Source organism: Aquarana catesbeiana, linkage group LG02, assembly GCF_042186555.1.
Source record: "Aquarana catesbeiana isolate 2022-GZ linkage group LG02, ASM4218655v1, whole genome shotgun sequence".
Taxonomy (NCBI): domain Eukaryota; kingdom Metazoa; phylum Chordata; class Amphibia; order Anura; family Ranidae; genus Aquarana; species Aquarana catesbeiana.
Genome location: NC_133325.1, coordinates 414346836 through 414364682, shown reverse-complemented (window position 1 = coordinate 414364682; position 17847 = coordinate 414346836). Strand labels below are relative to the sequence as shown.

Here is a 17847-nt window from a genome sequence, read left to right as displayed (position 1 = left end):
CTAGGGGAAACCAAATAAACACAGAAAAGGTAAACAAATGTAGCACTACCCCCGTAGGGGTCGCAGGTGACAGGGTTCTCCACTGTTGCACAGCCAGACAACAAGTGACGTCCACACTTTCTCCAGAGACAAGGAACAGTTTTTGGGCTTTGTTATGATGTTTTATTAGAGGTAATAACTTGGATGGGGAATTGGAATTATGGGAAGCCCAACTTGATAGCAACAAAACCAGGGACAACTTCCAATTGATTCTTCTCCTTTAGGCTGGGTTCACACTATGTGTGGCGCGGGGCACAGCAGAGGGTTTCAGGTCCAAATTAGGTCTGAATTTTTGCCTGAATTTGGACCTGAAACAGAGCCAAAGATGCACAGAACTCTTCTGCTGTGCACTCTGCGGCCGCCCCAGAGATGTGTGAACCGGCTCCATTGATAGCCGGTCACACTCTCCTGTCACGCTAATTGAATGCAGGGAAACCCGTATCCAATTTGCATAAGTATGAACCCAGCCTAACTCTATACAGCACTAATTGATTCCTCTTCTTTAGTCTGCACTAAATCTGCAGTCTGATTGATTCCTCTCTCGACAACTAACCTGTTAGAAAAGCAACAATCCCTTACGGACTAGGAACTCTCAGTCCCTTTAGAAAGTAGCACACTGTTTTGTAAACTGCATCCTGGAGTACCTCCAACTCCTTTGTAGACACTGGTCCCAGCTCTACCAACTGCAGGAAATGCTAGCCCACCTGGCTGCTTCTCCACCAGCCCACCCAGCTGACTCTTCACCATTCTCATCCATATTTAAGGGCTCACTTAGTCCCCTGCCAGGCCCACCACCTGGGGATTGGCTATGTTCCCCTAAGTGTGCAGGACAACCCTCATAGCCTCCGCCCTCCAGCTTCCAGAACATTCTGCAACATTCCAGAACCAGGGGGAAGCACCAGAGAGCTGCCTGCTTGAGTCATCCAGCCCTGACACAAATTTCATTGCTCAGACTTAGCTCTGAGCCAAACTATGTTTTACCTTCTCTCACACTAGTAGCACACGAGAGGGTTATACACAAATTAAGCTCAGGCTTCAGCCCAACTGCAACACTGAATTTAAAATAGAGACACTCCAACTTGAGGTGGAACTTTACCCATAACAATTTGATTTTTGTTTACTGTGGCAGAATGGCACAGCTGGGCGAAACAATGTTATCTTATGTCGCTTTGCCTTTTGGCCATTAGGGGCGTGTGCATGCCAATAGGGGCACTTGCGCACCTGCAGCGCGTGCCAGAAGCCTATGCGAGTACCTGGCGGGCGCGATGACTGCCAAGCTCCCGCGATCGCTCATGACAGAGCGAGAACCAGGATCTGTGTAAACACACAAATCCTGGTTCTCTCAGGGGAGTAGAGACAGATCATGTGTTCATACTATGTATGAACACAGATCTCTCTCTCCTCCTAGACAGTCCCATCCCGCCTACAGTTAGAACACAGTGAGGGAACACAGTTAACCCCTTGATCCCCCCTAGTCCGCAGCAATATTGCAGTCCCAATAAAAATCGCAGATCGCCGCCATTACTAGTAAAAAAAATAATAATAATAAAAATGCCATAAATCTATCCCCTATTTTGTAGACGCTATAACTTTTGTGCAAACCAATGAATATACGCTTATTGCGATTTTGTTTACCAAAAATATGAAAATATGTAGAAGAATACAAACTAAACTGAGGAAAACATTTTTTTTTTTGAGTAAAAAATCTGGGATATTTATTATAGCAAAAAGTAAAAGATATTGGGGGTTATTTACTAAAGGCAAATCCACTTTACACTGCAAGTACACTTGGAAGTAAAGTCACTGTAGATCCGAGGGGGATATGCAAGGAAAATAAAAAACAACATTTTAGCTTGCACATGATTGGATGATAAAATGAGCAAAGCTTCCACTCATTTCAGATCTACCCCTTAGATTTAGAGCGACTGCACTTCCAAGTGCACTTGCAGTGCAAAGTGAATTTGCCTTTCGTAAATAACCCCCATTGCGTTTTTTCCAAAATTGTCACTCTTCTTTTGTTTATAGAGCAAAAAATAAAAACCGCAGAGGCGACCAAGTACCACCAAAAGAAAGCTCTATTTGTGGGAAAAAAGGACATCAATTTTGTTTGGGTACAGCTTCGCATAACCGCGCAATTGTCAGTTAAAATGATGCAGTGCCGTATCACAAAAAATGGCCTGGTCATTGAGCAGCCAAATCTTCCGGGGTTGAGTGGTTAAAGAGAAGCATACATTTCACATGATTAATTAAGCTACCAAAACTAGTGCATGCTATATATTGCCTCCAACATTGTGCCTGTTTCTTTTTGCTGGAGGCCGTGATTTTTCTGAAGCTCAGGGGCTCTAGGATGTCAGTAGATCAGCCTTGAGTAGCTCTTATTTTCGGCACGATGCCAAAAAGAGAGAGCAACTGAGCATGTGCAGAGCAGGGCCAGACAATGTATTGCTGAATTTTAAAGAAGGCACTTATTTTTAATGTTTTACATAGCTAAACCTGCAAAAGGGGCCAGCATAAATTGATCTATCATTTCAGGACTTAATTTTCTGACTAAAATTCCACTTTAAGGCACAGTCCCTAAAAGTAATACTTAACAAGCAGTACATAGCTTTAAAACAAACCCATACTGAGCTCTATAGTTAGAGTCACTGTAGAGCATTTCATCTTCAAAGTTCACACTAAAGCAGTAAAGTTGTTCTTGTGAGTTAAATAAGAAGTGGATAAATTGTTTTAAAGTTATCAACCTCTTGTTAAGTTCATTCCATAGTCAGGCCACAATTCTACTTTAAAGTATATATATATATATATATATATATATATATATATATATATATATATACTTTTTTTCTTTTTAGTAGACTGAGAAAAGGTTAGCAACCCTGTCAGTCAGGTTTTTATTGCTATTGGTGTCCCTAGACAATTGGTGACAGTTGTTTAAGACAAGTTTTCCCTCACTTTTAGGCTCCATGCACACTGGACGTTAAAATAATGTTATGAAAACTCCAGTAGCTTAGCAGTGAGTCTTTCAATGTTTTTTTTAACATTTTTTGTAATAGCATTTATTGCGCTTTTATTAGCGTTTTTCCACGCTAGCGGGTTTTTTTTGCATTTTTTTTTTAATGGATCAAAAATGTTAAAAAACACTGGTGAGGCACGTTTCTGAGTGTTTATCAACGTTTACCAGTGTTTATGAGTGTTTGGCATTTTTTATGGTCAGAAAAACAACTCCTGAACGCGATTTTATGACGTTCAGAAAACAGCCCATAAACTCCACTGCTGATAAACATCCAAAAACGTCCACGTGTGCAAGAACACATAAAATAACAGAGGGGAGTTTATGGGCTGTTAAAAAAAAATGCCCAAACTCCCATAAACGGCCGTTTATGAGCTTCAGTGTGCATGGAGCCTCAGGAGATATTTCCTCACACTTCCTGCTGTGTCTATGGGACACAAGTGAAATCTCCCCAATGGGACATAGCAAAAAAACCTGACAGTGGTTATTGCCCTTCCCTACTCTATCCAAAATTAAAAAGTTGTTGTTTTAGATATACCATAAATGTAAAACTTTCTTTGTTCAATAAGAGGTAAATGTGTAGAATCTCAAATGGTTAAAGTATGCTAAAATATTTTTTTTTCTCTGATGTTGATGAATTATTGTAAATATAGTATACAATCACAAGGGTTTATTGCTAAATATTTTTTATGTAATATGCTTTCAAGTGCACATTTTTGTACGTTATCAGTCATCTGATACTTTAACTTTCCTTTCTAGATTACACTTCACAGTTTTCCACACAGAGGAAGTTCATGATATGTTGAAGATATGGGACGGCTCAATAGAGAGTGGAATTCTCATGAAGGAGCTCAGTGGTTCCATTCTACCCCCTGACATACACAGCACATTCAATTCTGTCACTCTCCAGTTCAACACAGATTTTTTTACCAGCAAACAAGGGTTCTCTATTCACTACTCAGGTAAGATATATCTTCGTTATATATTGTGGTATCCATTCATAACATTCAGATTCTACTAATTATTGGACCTAATTCAGCCAAACCCCTGACAGTCTCTTGTGATGCTGAAGAACAGCAGGCATCACAGCATTGCTGCATGTGTGGAAATGATCGTCTGCATCTAAACAAGAATTAAATGCTAGAGATATATTTTTTTAATGATTGCCTGGTCACAATTAAACGGTACTTATGAATCCCTGCTAGACAGCAGATTTTAAAGCTCTATTGCAGGCAGATATAACAGACACACGGATATGCACCTCTGTATTTATTAATGCATTCCTGAATGTATTTTGTAAATGTAAGCATCTGGGTATGACTGGTGTGTAACGAAGCAGTACAATGAGTTGGCTCAATCAGTGCTGCAGTGCAAGAAGCATGCTTAGAGGAGGAGAGAGCAGAATGACAGAGAGATGAACTCAGTGTGCTGCTTCTCTTTATACAGCCATGTCACATCCTGGGGTGGGGAGGAGATCTATTAGAGCTAATGAGCTACAGCATAGAAATCTCAGGCCTCCTCCCATACCAGAAAGGGAGTTATAGTGTGGCAGAGCTTTGTAGCTGTAAATCTGTAGGTTGGATGAACAACAATACAGGTAAAACAGTTCCCATGTATATATTTCACCTGTTTGGTTGGACTTTAGACACGGGTCTAAATTAAAGAAACAACAGGAAGAATTGAGTGTGGAATGGTATGGGTCTAAATTAAAATAATATACATTAAAGTCTGTGTCTGTCATACTGAGCCCCTTGGTGGCCACAGGGTTCCTGCTATACAAGGTTTGGATATGTGTTATGTCGAGGGATAATGCTCACAAAAGTTGGGTTGTTTGCAAAGCTCAGAGGGTTTGGATTGCTTTAGGAAATGTTACCTATGTACTTTATATTTTCATCACCGTATTATGGCAGAGTGTGCTATCTCAACACACCCCACTACTGAATCTGATATCTATAGAGGCATATACAGTCTCCTTCAATCAATATGTAGATCCACAACTCAAGCTATGCTGCCCTTAAAATGTATCAGGTGGAATGAGCGTGACAAACTGAAACATTCATCTACATTGCTTTGGGTATGGAGCATATCATTTGACATACTTCTCAAAAGTAAATACATAATAAAAATAAAAAATAATTAAATGCGGTTGTATCTCTGGGTCTACTGATTGTTTTGGCATACACTTATCACTGAAGGTAATGCCTTCCTATGCATGTTTTTATCATATGCTCAGTCCCCCAAGTACATGATATGACAGGTTTATTTTAAATAAATAATGATCCAGCAGGAAAAAAAAAACTGTTTGTAAACCCTTACATATACCCAGTGACTGGCCTCAGGTGGTACACAGTGATAAAACAAATCCTCCTACATACGTCGTACATGAATATCTTCTCTTCCCTACATCCGTTCAAATTCCAGAATTTATAAAGTTGGAGTGTTTAGAAAACAAAGTGGAAAGCTGAAGTCACACTCTACAGAGATCAGGAAGGAGAGTACTAAGAGCTGATTGGAGGGAATGGCACACCCCCCTCCACACAGCACACAGGAAGAGAGGAAGAGAGCTAAGGCTGTCGATCAGCTGGAGCTTCCTCCCCGTCACCTATTTTCTATTAGTGTTAGGAAAACTTGTCAGAAGTGACTCATGCTAATAGCACAGGAACAAAGGAGCAGAGAGAAATTACACTTAGTGCTGTGGATATAGACAAGTACACACTATTGAGGGATATGTTTTGTTTATATTTAATTTCTGAGGTTTACAACCACTTTACATTTCTCCAAATACACAGAGCAGTTACTGAAAGAAAAGGGATTTGTTCAGCACAGTCATTCTGATAATCATCCTCTGTGTTTGGATTTATACATTTGTGTGTCCCAAAAAACAGACAACGCTCTATAAGTGTTTATGGGTGTGATTATGTACATACACATGTACAGTACACATTTATTCCCTTGTGTATAATGTTTGTTATAACACATTCCCCATGCTGTTATAATGCATAAGAAATGCTCTTCACTCAAATTATATTCATGAACTTATTGCCATCAAGTGTCTCCTTCTCCCAGAAGACCATAAAAAACACAGAGGCCTCTTGAAACAGCGAGAAAATAATGTTTCTCTAATATCAGATTAGATTAGAAAGCTAATCAGGCGTTTAGCCTCTGACAGGCTCCCCTCCCTGCTAAACCTGCACCTTGTAATGTAGAAATGATAGCAAGCAGAAAGTTGGAGATGATTGTTCCCTATCGCTCGCTTTTTTCTCAGTGCCAACATTACGGTGCAGAATTGTCTCTCATAAATTGAATCTATGCCCACATGAAAAGACACTGCAGATAGAGGTGAAATGCATTATCTGCCTGCTAAAAGTGCTCCGAGCTGCTGTACAGGGTCATTGATGCTGCTCTGCTGATCATGATAACTCTTAATGTCCTAGTGTGTCAGGTATATAAGGTATTCTGTATCACAAAGAAGCTGATTTATGGTATAAGGAGAACAGAAAAATCTAAGCTGTCCGTAGTCACCAGTGAAATTACATTTGACATTGTTTTAGAACGCATGGAAATTGAAGTAGGTATATGATACAGTATAAGCAATACACACACATATCCTTCCACCAAGTATATCATTTTGTTGAGCTGCTTTAAAGTACACTGTAAAAAATATACATATTTTAGTTACATTTTTCAAAATTAGGTAAGCTGGACGATAAAAGAAGGAGTCTGGCCTAATTAAAAAGCAGCCTGTGGTTTTACAATGAGGAGCTGGAATCACTATATAGAAAAGATAAACACCATCAGCCTTTTCTTTGCAATGTGAGACAACTAATTTTCAATCCAGAATCAGACGCAAACAAATTTTGGGCTGGTGCCAATCTTCTTCGTTTTATTATGATGCTTAGAACCAAACATTCCATCTTTTGGTCTCTACATCATAAGAAATTATTTTCTTTCAGAAAAATGATTTTACATTAAAAACAACTATAATATGAGGTCTGCTTAACAGGGTTCTCCTTTAATTTTTTTTTCCAAGTAATGTGCTAACAAATAACAGGAGAATTTATACAAGGAAATATGTTTTTTTTTGTTTATCTGGGCTTCCATACAAAGGTCTGAGTCCAGAATAGGTACCTGAATAAAGTGCAGGCCATACACTATGCAAATTTCAGCTGGTTCCACAAAATTTACTCCATGCATGGCCCACCCATTCGATATCTTTTGATTGAATAATCAAAGGAGCTGAATGGAAAATGTGTGTCAAACAGCAGCTGCCATCAGTCAGATGCAGCTACTGTTCAGGTGTAGCCATGTCCTTGGCTGACTAAGGAGCTCAGGAAGCCAAGCTCTGTAATTTCCTGCTGCTGGGCAGTGTGCAGTCCCCCTGGTTGTTCCTCCCTCTCTTTCTGGAGTATATGTAGTGGCAGTAATATCCACCAGGGAAATGTAGTTCTCAAGGAGTTCTGCTCTGTGGAGGTAAATGCAGCTATGAACTACAAGAACCAGAAAAAACATGAAAAAGGAGGAAGAGAGGAGAGAGGTTTCCTGGGCTTTAGAGAGAGGAAGAGGGTCTTGCAGTGCATGGACTGCAGCTGTACATACTTGTGTGCTTATCTGTGCAAAGACCAGAGACAGCCACTGAGAACCAGAGTGCCGAGGACTGAGCCTTTGAGAACCAGAGTGCTAAGGGACTGAGCCACTGAGGACTGGGTTTTTGAAGATCAGAGACAGGCAAGTGTTCAGGATAAGGCTTGCTGTGTGCCGGGACTGGTGAGCTGCTGCAGCTGTACTGACTTTACCACTGTTTAGCAGATCAGGAAAAACAGGAGACTGGCTATTTGAGTAGTAGCTTTAAAAATCACTGCAGGCAGAGTTAAAGTGATGATACTAATGTGCACAACCTTAAAGATTGGGCCCCACTGTTAACCGGCTGAAGTGTTCAAGATAAGGCTTGCTGTGTGCCGGGACTGGTGAGCTGCTGCAGCTGTACTGACTTTACCACTGTTTAGCAGATCAGGAAGAACAGGAGACTGGCTATTTGAGTAGTAGTTTTAAAAATCACTGCAGGCAGAGTTAAAGTGATGATACTGATGTGCACAACCTTAAAGATTGGGCCCCACTGTTAACCGGCTGAAGGTTACAGGTCTGGAGCCAGATACTTGCCAACTGTTCTCAGAGGTACATCTTTCATTCACATTTTTGTAAATATTTTTTTATATCTTTTCATATGACAACACTGAAGAAAAGGCACTTTGCTACAATGTGAAGTAGTGAGTGTACAGCTTGTTTAACAGTGTAAATTTGCTGTCCCCACAAAATAACTCAACACACAGCCATTAATGTCTAAACCGCTGACAACAAAAGTGAGTACGCCCCTAAGTGAAAATGTCCAAATTGGGCCCAAAGTGTCAATATTTTGTGTGGCCACCATTATTTTTCAGCACTGCCTTAACCCTCTTGGCATGGAGTTTACCAGAGCTTCACAGGTTGTAACTGGAGTCCTCTTCCACTCCTCCATGATGACATCACGGAGCTGGTGGATGTTAGTGACCTCACGCTCCTCGACCCTCCATTTTGAGGATGTCCCACAGATGCTCAATAGGGTTTAGGTCTGGAGACATGCTTGGCCAGTCCATCACCTTTACTCTTACCTTCTTTAACTAGGCAGTGGTCATCTTGCAGGTGTGTTTGGGGTCGTTATGTTGGAATACTGCCCTGCGGCCCAGTCTCCAAGGGAAGGGGATCATACTCTGCTTCAGTATGTCACAGTACATGTTGGCATTCATGGTTCCCTTAACCACTTCAGCCCCAGAAGGATTTACCCCCTTCCTGACCAGAGCACTTTTTACAATTTGGCACTGCGTCGCTTTAACTGCTAATTGCGCGGTCATGCAATGCTGTACCGAAACGAAATTTGCGTCCTTTTCTTCCCACAAATAGAGCTTTCTTTTGATGGTATTTGATCACCTCTGCCGTTTTTATTTTTTGTGCTATACACGGAAAAACACCGAAAATTTTGAAAAAAAAAGATATTTTCTACTTTTTGTTATAAAAAAATCCAATAAACTCAATTTTAGTCATACATTTAGGCCAAAATGTATTCGTCCACATGTCTTTGGTAAAAAAAATGTCAATAAGTGTATATTTATTGGTTTGCGCAAAAGTTATAGCGTCTACAAACTAGGGTACATTTTCTGGAATTTACACAGCCTTTAATTTATGACTGCCTATGTCATTTCTTGAGGGGCTAAAATGGCAGGGCAGTACAAAACCCCCACAAATCACCCCATTTTGGAAAGTAGACACCCCAAGGAAATTGCTGAGAGGCATGTTGAGCCCATTGAATATTCATTTTTTTTGTCCCAAGTGATTGAATAATGACCCCAAAATATATTCAGCTGCTTCTCCTGAGTACGGGGATACCACATGTGTGGGACTTTTTGGGAGCCTAGCCGCGTACGGGGCCCCGAAACCAATCACTGCCTTCAGGATTTCTAAGGGCGTAAATTTTTGATTTTACTCCTCACTACCTATCACAGTTTTGAAGGCCATAAAATGCCCTGATGGCATAAAACCCCCCCAAATGACCCCATTTTGGAAAGTAGACACCCCAAGCTATTTGCTAAGAGGCATGGTGAGTCCATGTAATATTTTATATTTTGACACAAGTTGTGGGAAAGTGACAATTTTTTTTTTTTTTTGCACAAAGTTGTCACTAAATGATATATTGCTCACACAGGCCATGGGCATATGTGGAATTGCACCCCAAAATACATTTAGCTGCTTCTCCTGAGTATGGGGATACCACATGTGTGGGACTTTGTAGGAGCCTAGCCACGTACGGGGCCCCAAAAACCAATCACCGCCTTCAGGATTTCTAAGGGTGTTAATTTTTGATTTCACTCTTCACTGCCTATCACAGTTTCGGAGGCCATGGAATGCCCAGGTGGCACAACCCCCCCCCCAAATGACCCCATTTTGGAAAGTAGACACCCCAAGCTATTTGCTAAGAGGCATGGTGAGTATTTTGCAGCTCTCATTTGTTTTTGAAAATGAAGAAAGACAAGAAAAATTTTTTTATTTTTATTTTTTCAATTTTCAAAACTTTGTGACAAAAAGTGAGGTCTGCAAAATACTCACTATACCTCTCAGCAAATAGCTTGGGGTGTCTACTTTCCAAAATTGAGTCATTTGGGGGTTTTTTTGCCACCTGGGCATTCCATGGCCTCTGAAACTGTGATAGGCAGTGAAGAGTGAAATCACAAATTTACGCCCTTAGAAAGCCTGAAGGCGGTGCTTGGTTTTCGGGGTCCCGTGCACGGCTAGGCTCCCAAAAAGTCCCACACATGTGGTATCCCCATACTCAGGAGAAGCAACAGAATGTATTTTGGGGTGTAATTTCACATATTCCCATGGCATGTTTGAGCAATATATCATTTAGTGACAACTTTGTGCAAAAAAAAAAAAAAATTTGTCTCTTTCCCGCAACTTGTGTCACAATATAAAATATTCCATGGACTCGACATGCCTCTCAGCAAATAGTTCGGGGTGTCTACTTTCCAAAATGGGGTCATTTGGGAGGGTTTTGAACTGTGGGCGGCACAGTGGCGCAGTGGGTAGCACTCTCACCTAGCAGTAAGAAGGGTCGCTGGTTCGAATCCCAACCACGACACTACCTGCCTGGAGTTTGCATGTTCTCCCTGTGTCTGCGTGGGTTTCCTCCGGGTACTCCGGTTTCCTCCCACACTCCAAAGACATGCTGGTAGGTTAACTGGATCCTGTCTAAATCGGCCCTAGTATAGGTATGAATGTGAGTTAGGGACCTTAGATTGTAAGCTCCTTGAGGGTATAGGGACTGATGTGAATGTATAATATATATATGTAAAGCGCTGCGTAAATTGACGGCGCTATATAAGTACCTGAAATAAATAATAAATAACTGTCCTGGCATTTTATGCACAACATTTAGAAACTTATGTCACACATCACCCACTCTTCTAACCACTTGAAAACAAAGCCCTTTCTGACACTTTTTGATTACATGAAAAAATTATTTTTTTTGCAAGAAAATTACTTTGAACCCCCAAACATTATATATTTTTTTAAAGCAAATGCCCTACAGATTAAAATGGTGGGTGTTTAATTTTTTTTTTTCACACAGTATTTGCGCAGCGATTTTTCAAACGCATTTTTTGGGGAAAAAACACACTTTTTTAAATTTTAATGCACTAAAACACACTATATTGCCCAAATGTTTGATGAAATAAAAAAGATGATCTTAGGCCAAGTACATGGATACCAAACATGACATGCTTTAAAATTGCGCACAAACGTGCAGTGGCAACAAAATTAATACATTTTTAAAAGCCTTTAAAAGCCTTTACAGGTTACCACTTTAAATTTACAGAGGAGGTCTACTGCTAAAATTACTGCCCTCGATCTGACCTTTGCGGTGATACCTCACATGCATGGTGCAATTGCTGTTTACATTTGACGCCAGACCGACGCTTGCGTTCACCTTAGCGCGAGAGCAGGGGGGACAGGGGTGCTTTTTTTTTTTTTCTTTATTATTTTTTTGCTTTTTTATCTTATTTTTAAACTGTTCCTTTCATTTTTTTTTTAAATCATTTTTATTGTTATCTCGGGGAATGTAAATATCCCCTATGATAGCAATAGGTAGTGACAGGTACTCTTTTTTGAAAAAATTGCGGTCTATTAGACCCTAGATTTCTCCTCTGCCCTCAAAGCATTTGACCACACCAAGATCAGTGTGATAAAATGCTTCCCCAATTTCCCAATGGCGCTGTTTACATCCGGCGAAATCTAAGTCATAAAATGCTCGTAGCTTCCAGTTTCTTAGGCCATAGAGATGTTTGGAGCCACTCTGGTCTCTGATCAGCTCTATGGTCAGCTGCATTCTCAGGTTCCCTGTTGAGACAGGAGAGCCAGAGTAAAACACAGAAGACGGTGGGGGGGGTCATTCCCTCCCACTGCTTGTAAAAGCAGTCTAGAGGCTAATTAGCCGCTAGGATTGCTTTTACATGAAAGCCGACCGCTGGCTGAAAAGAATGATGCCAAGATGATACCTAAACCTGCAGGCATCATTCTGGTATAACCACTCAAAGTAGTGAATGGCGTACCTGAAGACAAAAAAATGGTTAACAATAAAGCACAGTAAACGGTAAAGTATAAAAAATTGCATAACTGAAAAGCAAGCATGATAAAAAATAACAACAATAAAACATTGCAGAATAGAATACAGTAAAGAGCAGAACAATAGAGAGAGAATAGAGAGAGAGAGAGAACAATAAAACGACAACTATTTTTTTTTATTTTATATTTTTGTTTGTGTTTTTTTTTTTTTTTACACTTTTTTTTGTAACTGTGACTTTTATAACTGTAATGGTTCCAGGTTCGGGTCTCTCAAAATGCGATGGCATCTTGGGAGACCCTGTGAAAGTGTGCCTAGTCTGTGCAATGCTGTACCCTACGCTAATACTCAACTAGTGCATGGTAGCGTTCAAAACATTCACCAATGAAAGACCAGGATTGTCAGGACAGGAGGGACAATAATAGTGGGTGTCACGTCTATATCCGCACTTGCTGCAGACACGACATCTTTTTTGGGGGGGTTCGTTGGGTAGGGGTTCTCGGGAGGACATAAAGAAAATGCCTCTCATGCAGCCGACTGCATTTGGTTGGGGATGTGAATGGGGGAAGTACGGGTGCTGCAGAAGCGGTGGGTTCCCAATTAGGATTGGCGAATGCAGCAGGAAGGGCACTATGGGCACGACGGGCCTGTGTTTGTCTTCTTCTTGGTGGCAAGGGGACACTACTTGTGCTTGCCACCTCACCAGCTTGAACTGCACTTATGAGACTCGCCACGTCACCAAGTGTTACTGCAGTGCTGGTTTGACTACGACCGGGGTGTACTAGGCCGCTGGCGCTTGCCAGTTGACCAAAATGCTACCAAAAAAACTGTTAGCGATCGCAGGGATCAGGCCTGACTCCGCGAACGCTGCTTTTGTAAGTGACAGTGATCGATCGATACTGCACTTGGGTGGGCTAGGCTGGGCCGGGCGGAGGGGCAAAACGCAGGTGCTAGCAGGTATCTGGGCTGATCCCGCTAACACTGCATTTTTGGGAACCCTAAACTGCTGGGGACGCCAGTATAGATCTGATCAGATCAGATATTGATCCGTTCAGATACTATACCACTAAGGGAGGTGTATGGTGCGTGCGTGGGTGTTAGTGCTACTGGCACTAACCTGACGCTGCCTGGGGCTGGTGCTTGCCAGTTCACCAAAACGCTACCAAAAAAACTATTAGCGATCACAGGGATCAGGCCTGACTCTGCTAACGCTGCAGTTATGCGTTTAGTGTTTTGTAAGTGACAGTGATCGATCGATACTGCACTTGGGTGGGCTGGGCTGGGCGGAGGGGCAAAACATAGGTGCTAACAGGTATCTGGGCTGATCCCGCTAACACTGCATTTTTGGGAACCCTAAAATGCTGGGGATGCTAGTATAGATCTGATCGGATCAGATATTGATCCGTTCAGATACTATACCACTAAGAGAGGCGTATGCTGCGTGCGTGGGTGTTAGCGGTACTGGCGCTAACCTGACGCTGCCTGGGGCTGGTGCTTGCCAGTTCACCAAAACACTACCAAAAAAACTGTTAGCGATCGCAGGGATCAGGCCTGACTCTGCGAACGCTGCAGTTATGCGTTTAGTGTTTTGTAAGTGACAGTGATCGATCGATACTGCACTTGGGTGGGCTGGGCTGTGTCGGGCAGAGGGGCAAAACGCAGGTGCTAGCAGGTATCTGGGCTGATCTCGCTAACACTGCGTTTTTGGGAACCCTAAACTGCTGGGGACGCTAGTATAGATCTGATCAGATCAGATATTGATCCGTACAGATACTATACCACTAAGGGAGGCGTATGCTGCGTGCGTGGGTGTTAGCGGTACTGGCGCTAATCTGACGCTGCCTGGGGCGACGCATATCACCGCCGGGTGATCAGGGGGCTAAACCTTTATTCGGTAATAAACGGCGGGTGCCCTGACACTATAAAAAATAAACGAACTAACCAGCGTCACCCGTAGCGGTTATACGGTGATCAGTGGTGAAAGGGTTAACTAGGGGGCAGTCAAGGGGTTAAAACCTTTATTAGGTAGTATATGGGGGTCCCTGTCGCTATAAAACGCTGACGGCGAACCTAAATATTTACCTCCCTAACTAGCGTCACCAGTGACACTAATACAGCGATCAGAAAAATGATCGCTTAGCGACACTGGTGACGGGGGGGTGATCAAGGGGTTAAAATTTATTGGGGGGAGTTAGGGGGTATCCTAGACCTAAAGGGGGCTAACACTCACTGTCCCACCACACTAACTGTCACAAACTGACACCATGCAGTAATCAGAAAAAAAAAAAAAACTGCTTGGTGTCAGTGTGACGGGGGGGGGGAGGGGGGATTGGGGGGTGATCGGGGAGCGATCGGGGGGGATCGGGGGTGTAAAGTATGCCTGGCATGTTCTAATGTAAGTGTATGTGTCACTCAGATGTCTTCTCTCCTCGGCGCCGGAACGGAAACTGCCGAGCCGAGGAGAGATGACATCACATCCTCTGCCTGTGTGTACTACACACAGGCAGGGGAGGATTCTCATTGGCTGGGAGCTATCGCGAGGGGGAGGCCATGAATGGATGGCCTCCCCCTCATCACTGAACGCTCCCAGACCAAAGCCGACCACCTCGGGCACCGGGGGGGTCCGATCGGACCCCCCACCCGCGGGAAGGCAATCACGTACCAGGTACGTGATTTTGCCTGCCTGTGCCATTCTGCTGACGTATATCAGCGTGAGGAGGTCGGCAAGTGGTTAATGAACTGTAGCTCCCCAGTTCCGGCAGCACTCATGCAGCCCAGACCATGACACTCCTACCACCATGCTTGGCTGTAGGCAAGACACACTTCTCTTTGTACTCCTCACCTGGTTGCCGCCACACACGCTTGACACCATCAGACCACAGGACATGGTTCAAGTAATCAATGTCCTTATTCTGCTTGTCTTCAGCAAACTGTTTGCGGGCTTTCTTGTGTATCACCTTTAGAAAAGGCTTCCTTCTGGGATGACAGCTATGCATGCCAATTTGATGCAGTATGCGGCATATGGTCTGAGCACTGACAGGCTGACTCCCCCACCCCTTCAACCTCTGCAGCATTTTAAACTTCCAGTGACCAGTATAAAACAGTGAGAGCGATAACACCAAATTTAACACACGTGCTCCCCAATAATACCTGAAACCTTGTAACACTAACAATAATAAAAAATGAAACAGAGGACCAAACATAGATAATACCACATGCCAGGTAAATATTGATGCAGAGGAAAAGACTTTAAGGCTTGTTAAGCCTCGGGACTTTTTTGTTATGTTGAGTTTGCAGTATTTAGAACATATCGATTCAAAGATAATGTTTTATTAAAACCAGAGATTTTATTTAAACAACTTTTTAAGAAAAAGGGGAATATAATATCAAATAGAGATACAGAAATGTAATAAAATATAATGACACATGATAAGAATACCACTTTTCTCAACATGTTTTGCTCACTAGAGCTTCTTCAGGAGATTTAGCATGTGGCATCATTGTTATACTAAAGATTACATAAAGAGAAACAAAACGAAAACGAAAAAATCAATTAATTATTAATTACATCATTCGTTTAGGTATACATTTTTGCATTTAGACAGAAGGGGAACTTGTATATAAATATGAACAATATTTAATATTATTGAAACATAGTGTAAGAACATAAGGTCTACATTTCATATACACACAAAGTATTTGACTGCTATGTTGAAAAAGGGAATCTTACCTAAAATATTGTATTTCAGTGGATTATACTCAATGCTAGTAATTCTAGATGCTTTGGGTTCTACTCCATGGATAGTCTCCCTCAATGACTCAACGCCTCATGTAGAAGTTTGCAGAGATAATACAAAGGCGATCAAGGTTGGAAAAAGTGCTTACTGGTGAGAGAAGGACCAATGAAGATAAAATCGATGACAAAAATATATATACATATATACACACATGTAGTATATTATGTTATATTTTTGTTAACTCTAAATAATTGGGTAATGATTTCTCAAATGAATAAGAAAAAATTATTTTAGAAGTTACCTCAGCGGCGTTAATTAGTAGAATCAATCGAATACGATAGTCCCATCCACAGTGTTATTTGGACAAAAGACACTTTATAAAGTGGATGTATAGGAGTAGAAATAGCGTGGTGGGTCAAAAGTGTTGAGGGAGACCTGGAGAGGGAGGGGGCTGGCATCCACCCAGGTTAAATCAGACCCTAGAGCATAGTGGTGAAAGAAAGAAAAGAAATTGAATGTGTTGATTGTTTGTAAAGAAATGAGGGTGTCACATAAGGGGGTCAAGCGGCTGCTTTGTCATAGCGCAACATAGACCTACCTCAATGAAGCAATGAGTAAGGGTTGGGAGAAGTCCACCAGGGAGGGAGAGCTCCTTCCGTCTTATCGTGGATGTGTCCAGCAGAGGAGTGACGGGGAAACAGGGAAGGGTTCCCCGTATTTGTATTAAACTCTGGCGCGGCGGTATCTGTCATCACCACCGCGCTGTGGACATAAGAAAAGTGTTTCTGCGCATGTGCCCGCACGTAGAAACATGGCGTCAGGGCTGCACCTGTGACGCACAGTCACTGATTGCCATGTTGAAAAATTCTTTGCCCAAAGATGGAAGGAGGGGGACAAAAAGGCACAGGAGAGAGTGAGACCGGATCAAAAGCAAATCGATCACGGGATCAAACCTCGAGGCTGGGAAAAAGAGGTGGAAAAAAGAGGGTGTGATGACGAGAGATGGAAAAGGCGCAGAGTAACACATAGAGGGCACTAACGGCAGAGGTCATTGATTAGGGACCATACATCTGGAGTGCCCCTGGTGTCCGTGCAAACTAAAAAAAGAAAAAGGCTTGAGGTTGGGAGGAGACACGGCATGGAGAGGAAATTGAATAATTGTTAAAATGAAAATTATACATAAGATTACATAATCAAGGATAAATTACATACATATGTACATTTATTAAATATCTATTTTTTGTATCTAGGCCAAAAAAAAATATAGAGTCTGTCATTGTTGAAATGTTTTTGAAAATGTCAGTTAACTGGTTGTCTCTGGCTTCAATAATTGCTGTCTTTAGTTTCACTACTTGCTGTCTCTGGCCTTAATAATCACTGTCTTTAGCTGCAATAATTGCTGTCTTTAGGTCCAATACTTGATATCTCTGGCCTCAATAATCGTTATCTCTAGCTTCTAAAATTGTGTCTTTATCTTCCATACTTGCTGTCTCTGGCCTTAATAATCGCTGTCTTTAGGTTCAATAATTGCTGTTTTTAGCTTCAGTCCTTGCTGTCTCTGGCTTCAATAATTGCTATCTTTGGCTTTAATATTGGCTGTCTATGGCTTCATTACCGTCAAAGATACAAATGCAAAACAAGCATGCAAAATAGAAATTTAGTGACTTCATAGTTCATAATCTTCTTTTTTATTTTGGGTCGGTGTTGCAGATAAGACTCAAGACAAACCAGTCAAGGTGGTGCTGGATACATGGCTGAGCCCTTCTTGTTTCCTTGGAAACAAGAGGGACACAAAGACAGGAAATTGCATGTAGCTAACCAAGTATTATACAAACATTAAACATAATACTACCACCTAGTGGTAGAACTACTAATCCCAGTATGTATAGGTATGTATAAACAACATGCTAACCCCA

At 41.8% G+C, this 17847-nt stretch overlaps 1 protein-coding gene across 3 annotated transcripts in view; it reads left to right on the top strand.

Moving 5' to 3' along the window:
* Positions 1–17847, top strand: part of CSMD2 (CUB and Sushi multiple domains 2) — a 1533565-nt gene that overhangs the window by 1233418 nt on the left and 282300 nt on the right. For all 3 annotated transcript variants that reach the window (XM_073615428.1, XM_073615429.1, XM_073615430.1), the window contains one exon: positions 3809–4011. In XM_073615428.1, the coding sequence (XP_073471529.1) occupies positions 3809–4011 (203 nt within the window). The remainder of the gene's footprint in view (positions 1–3808; positions 4012–17847) is intronic.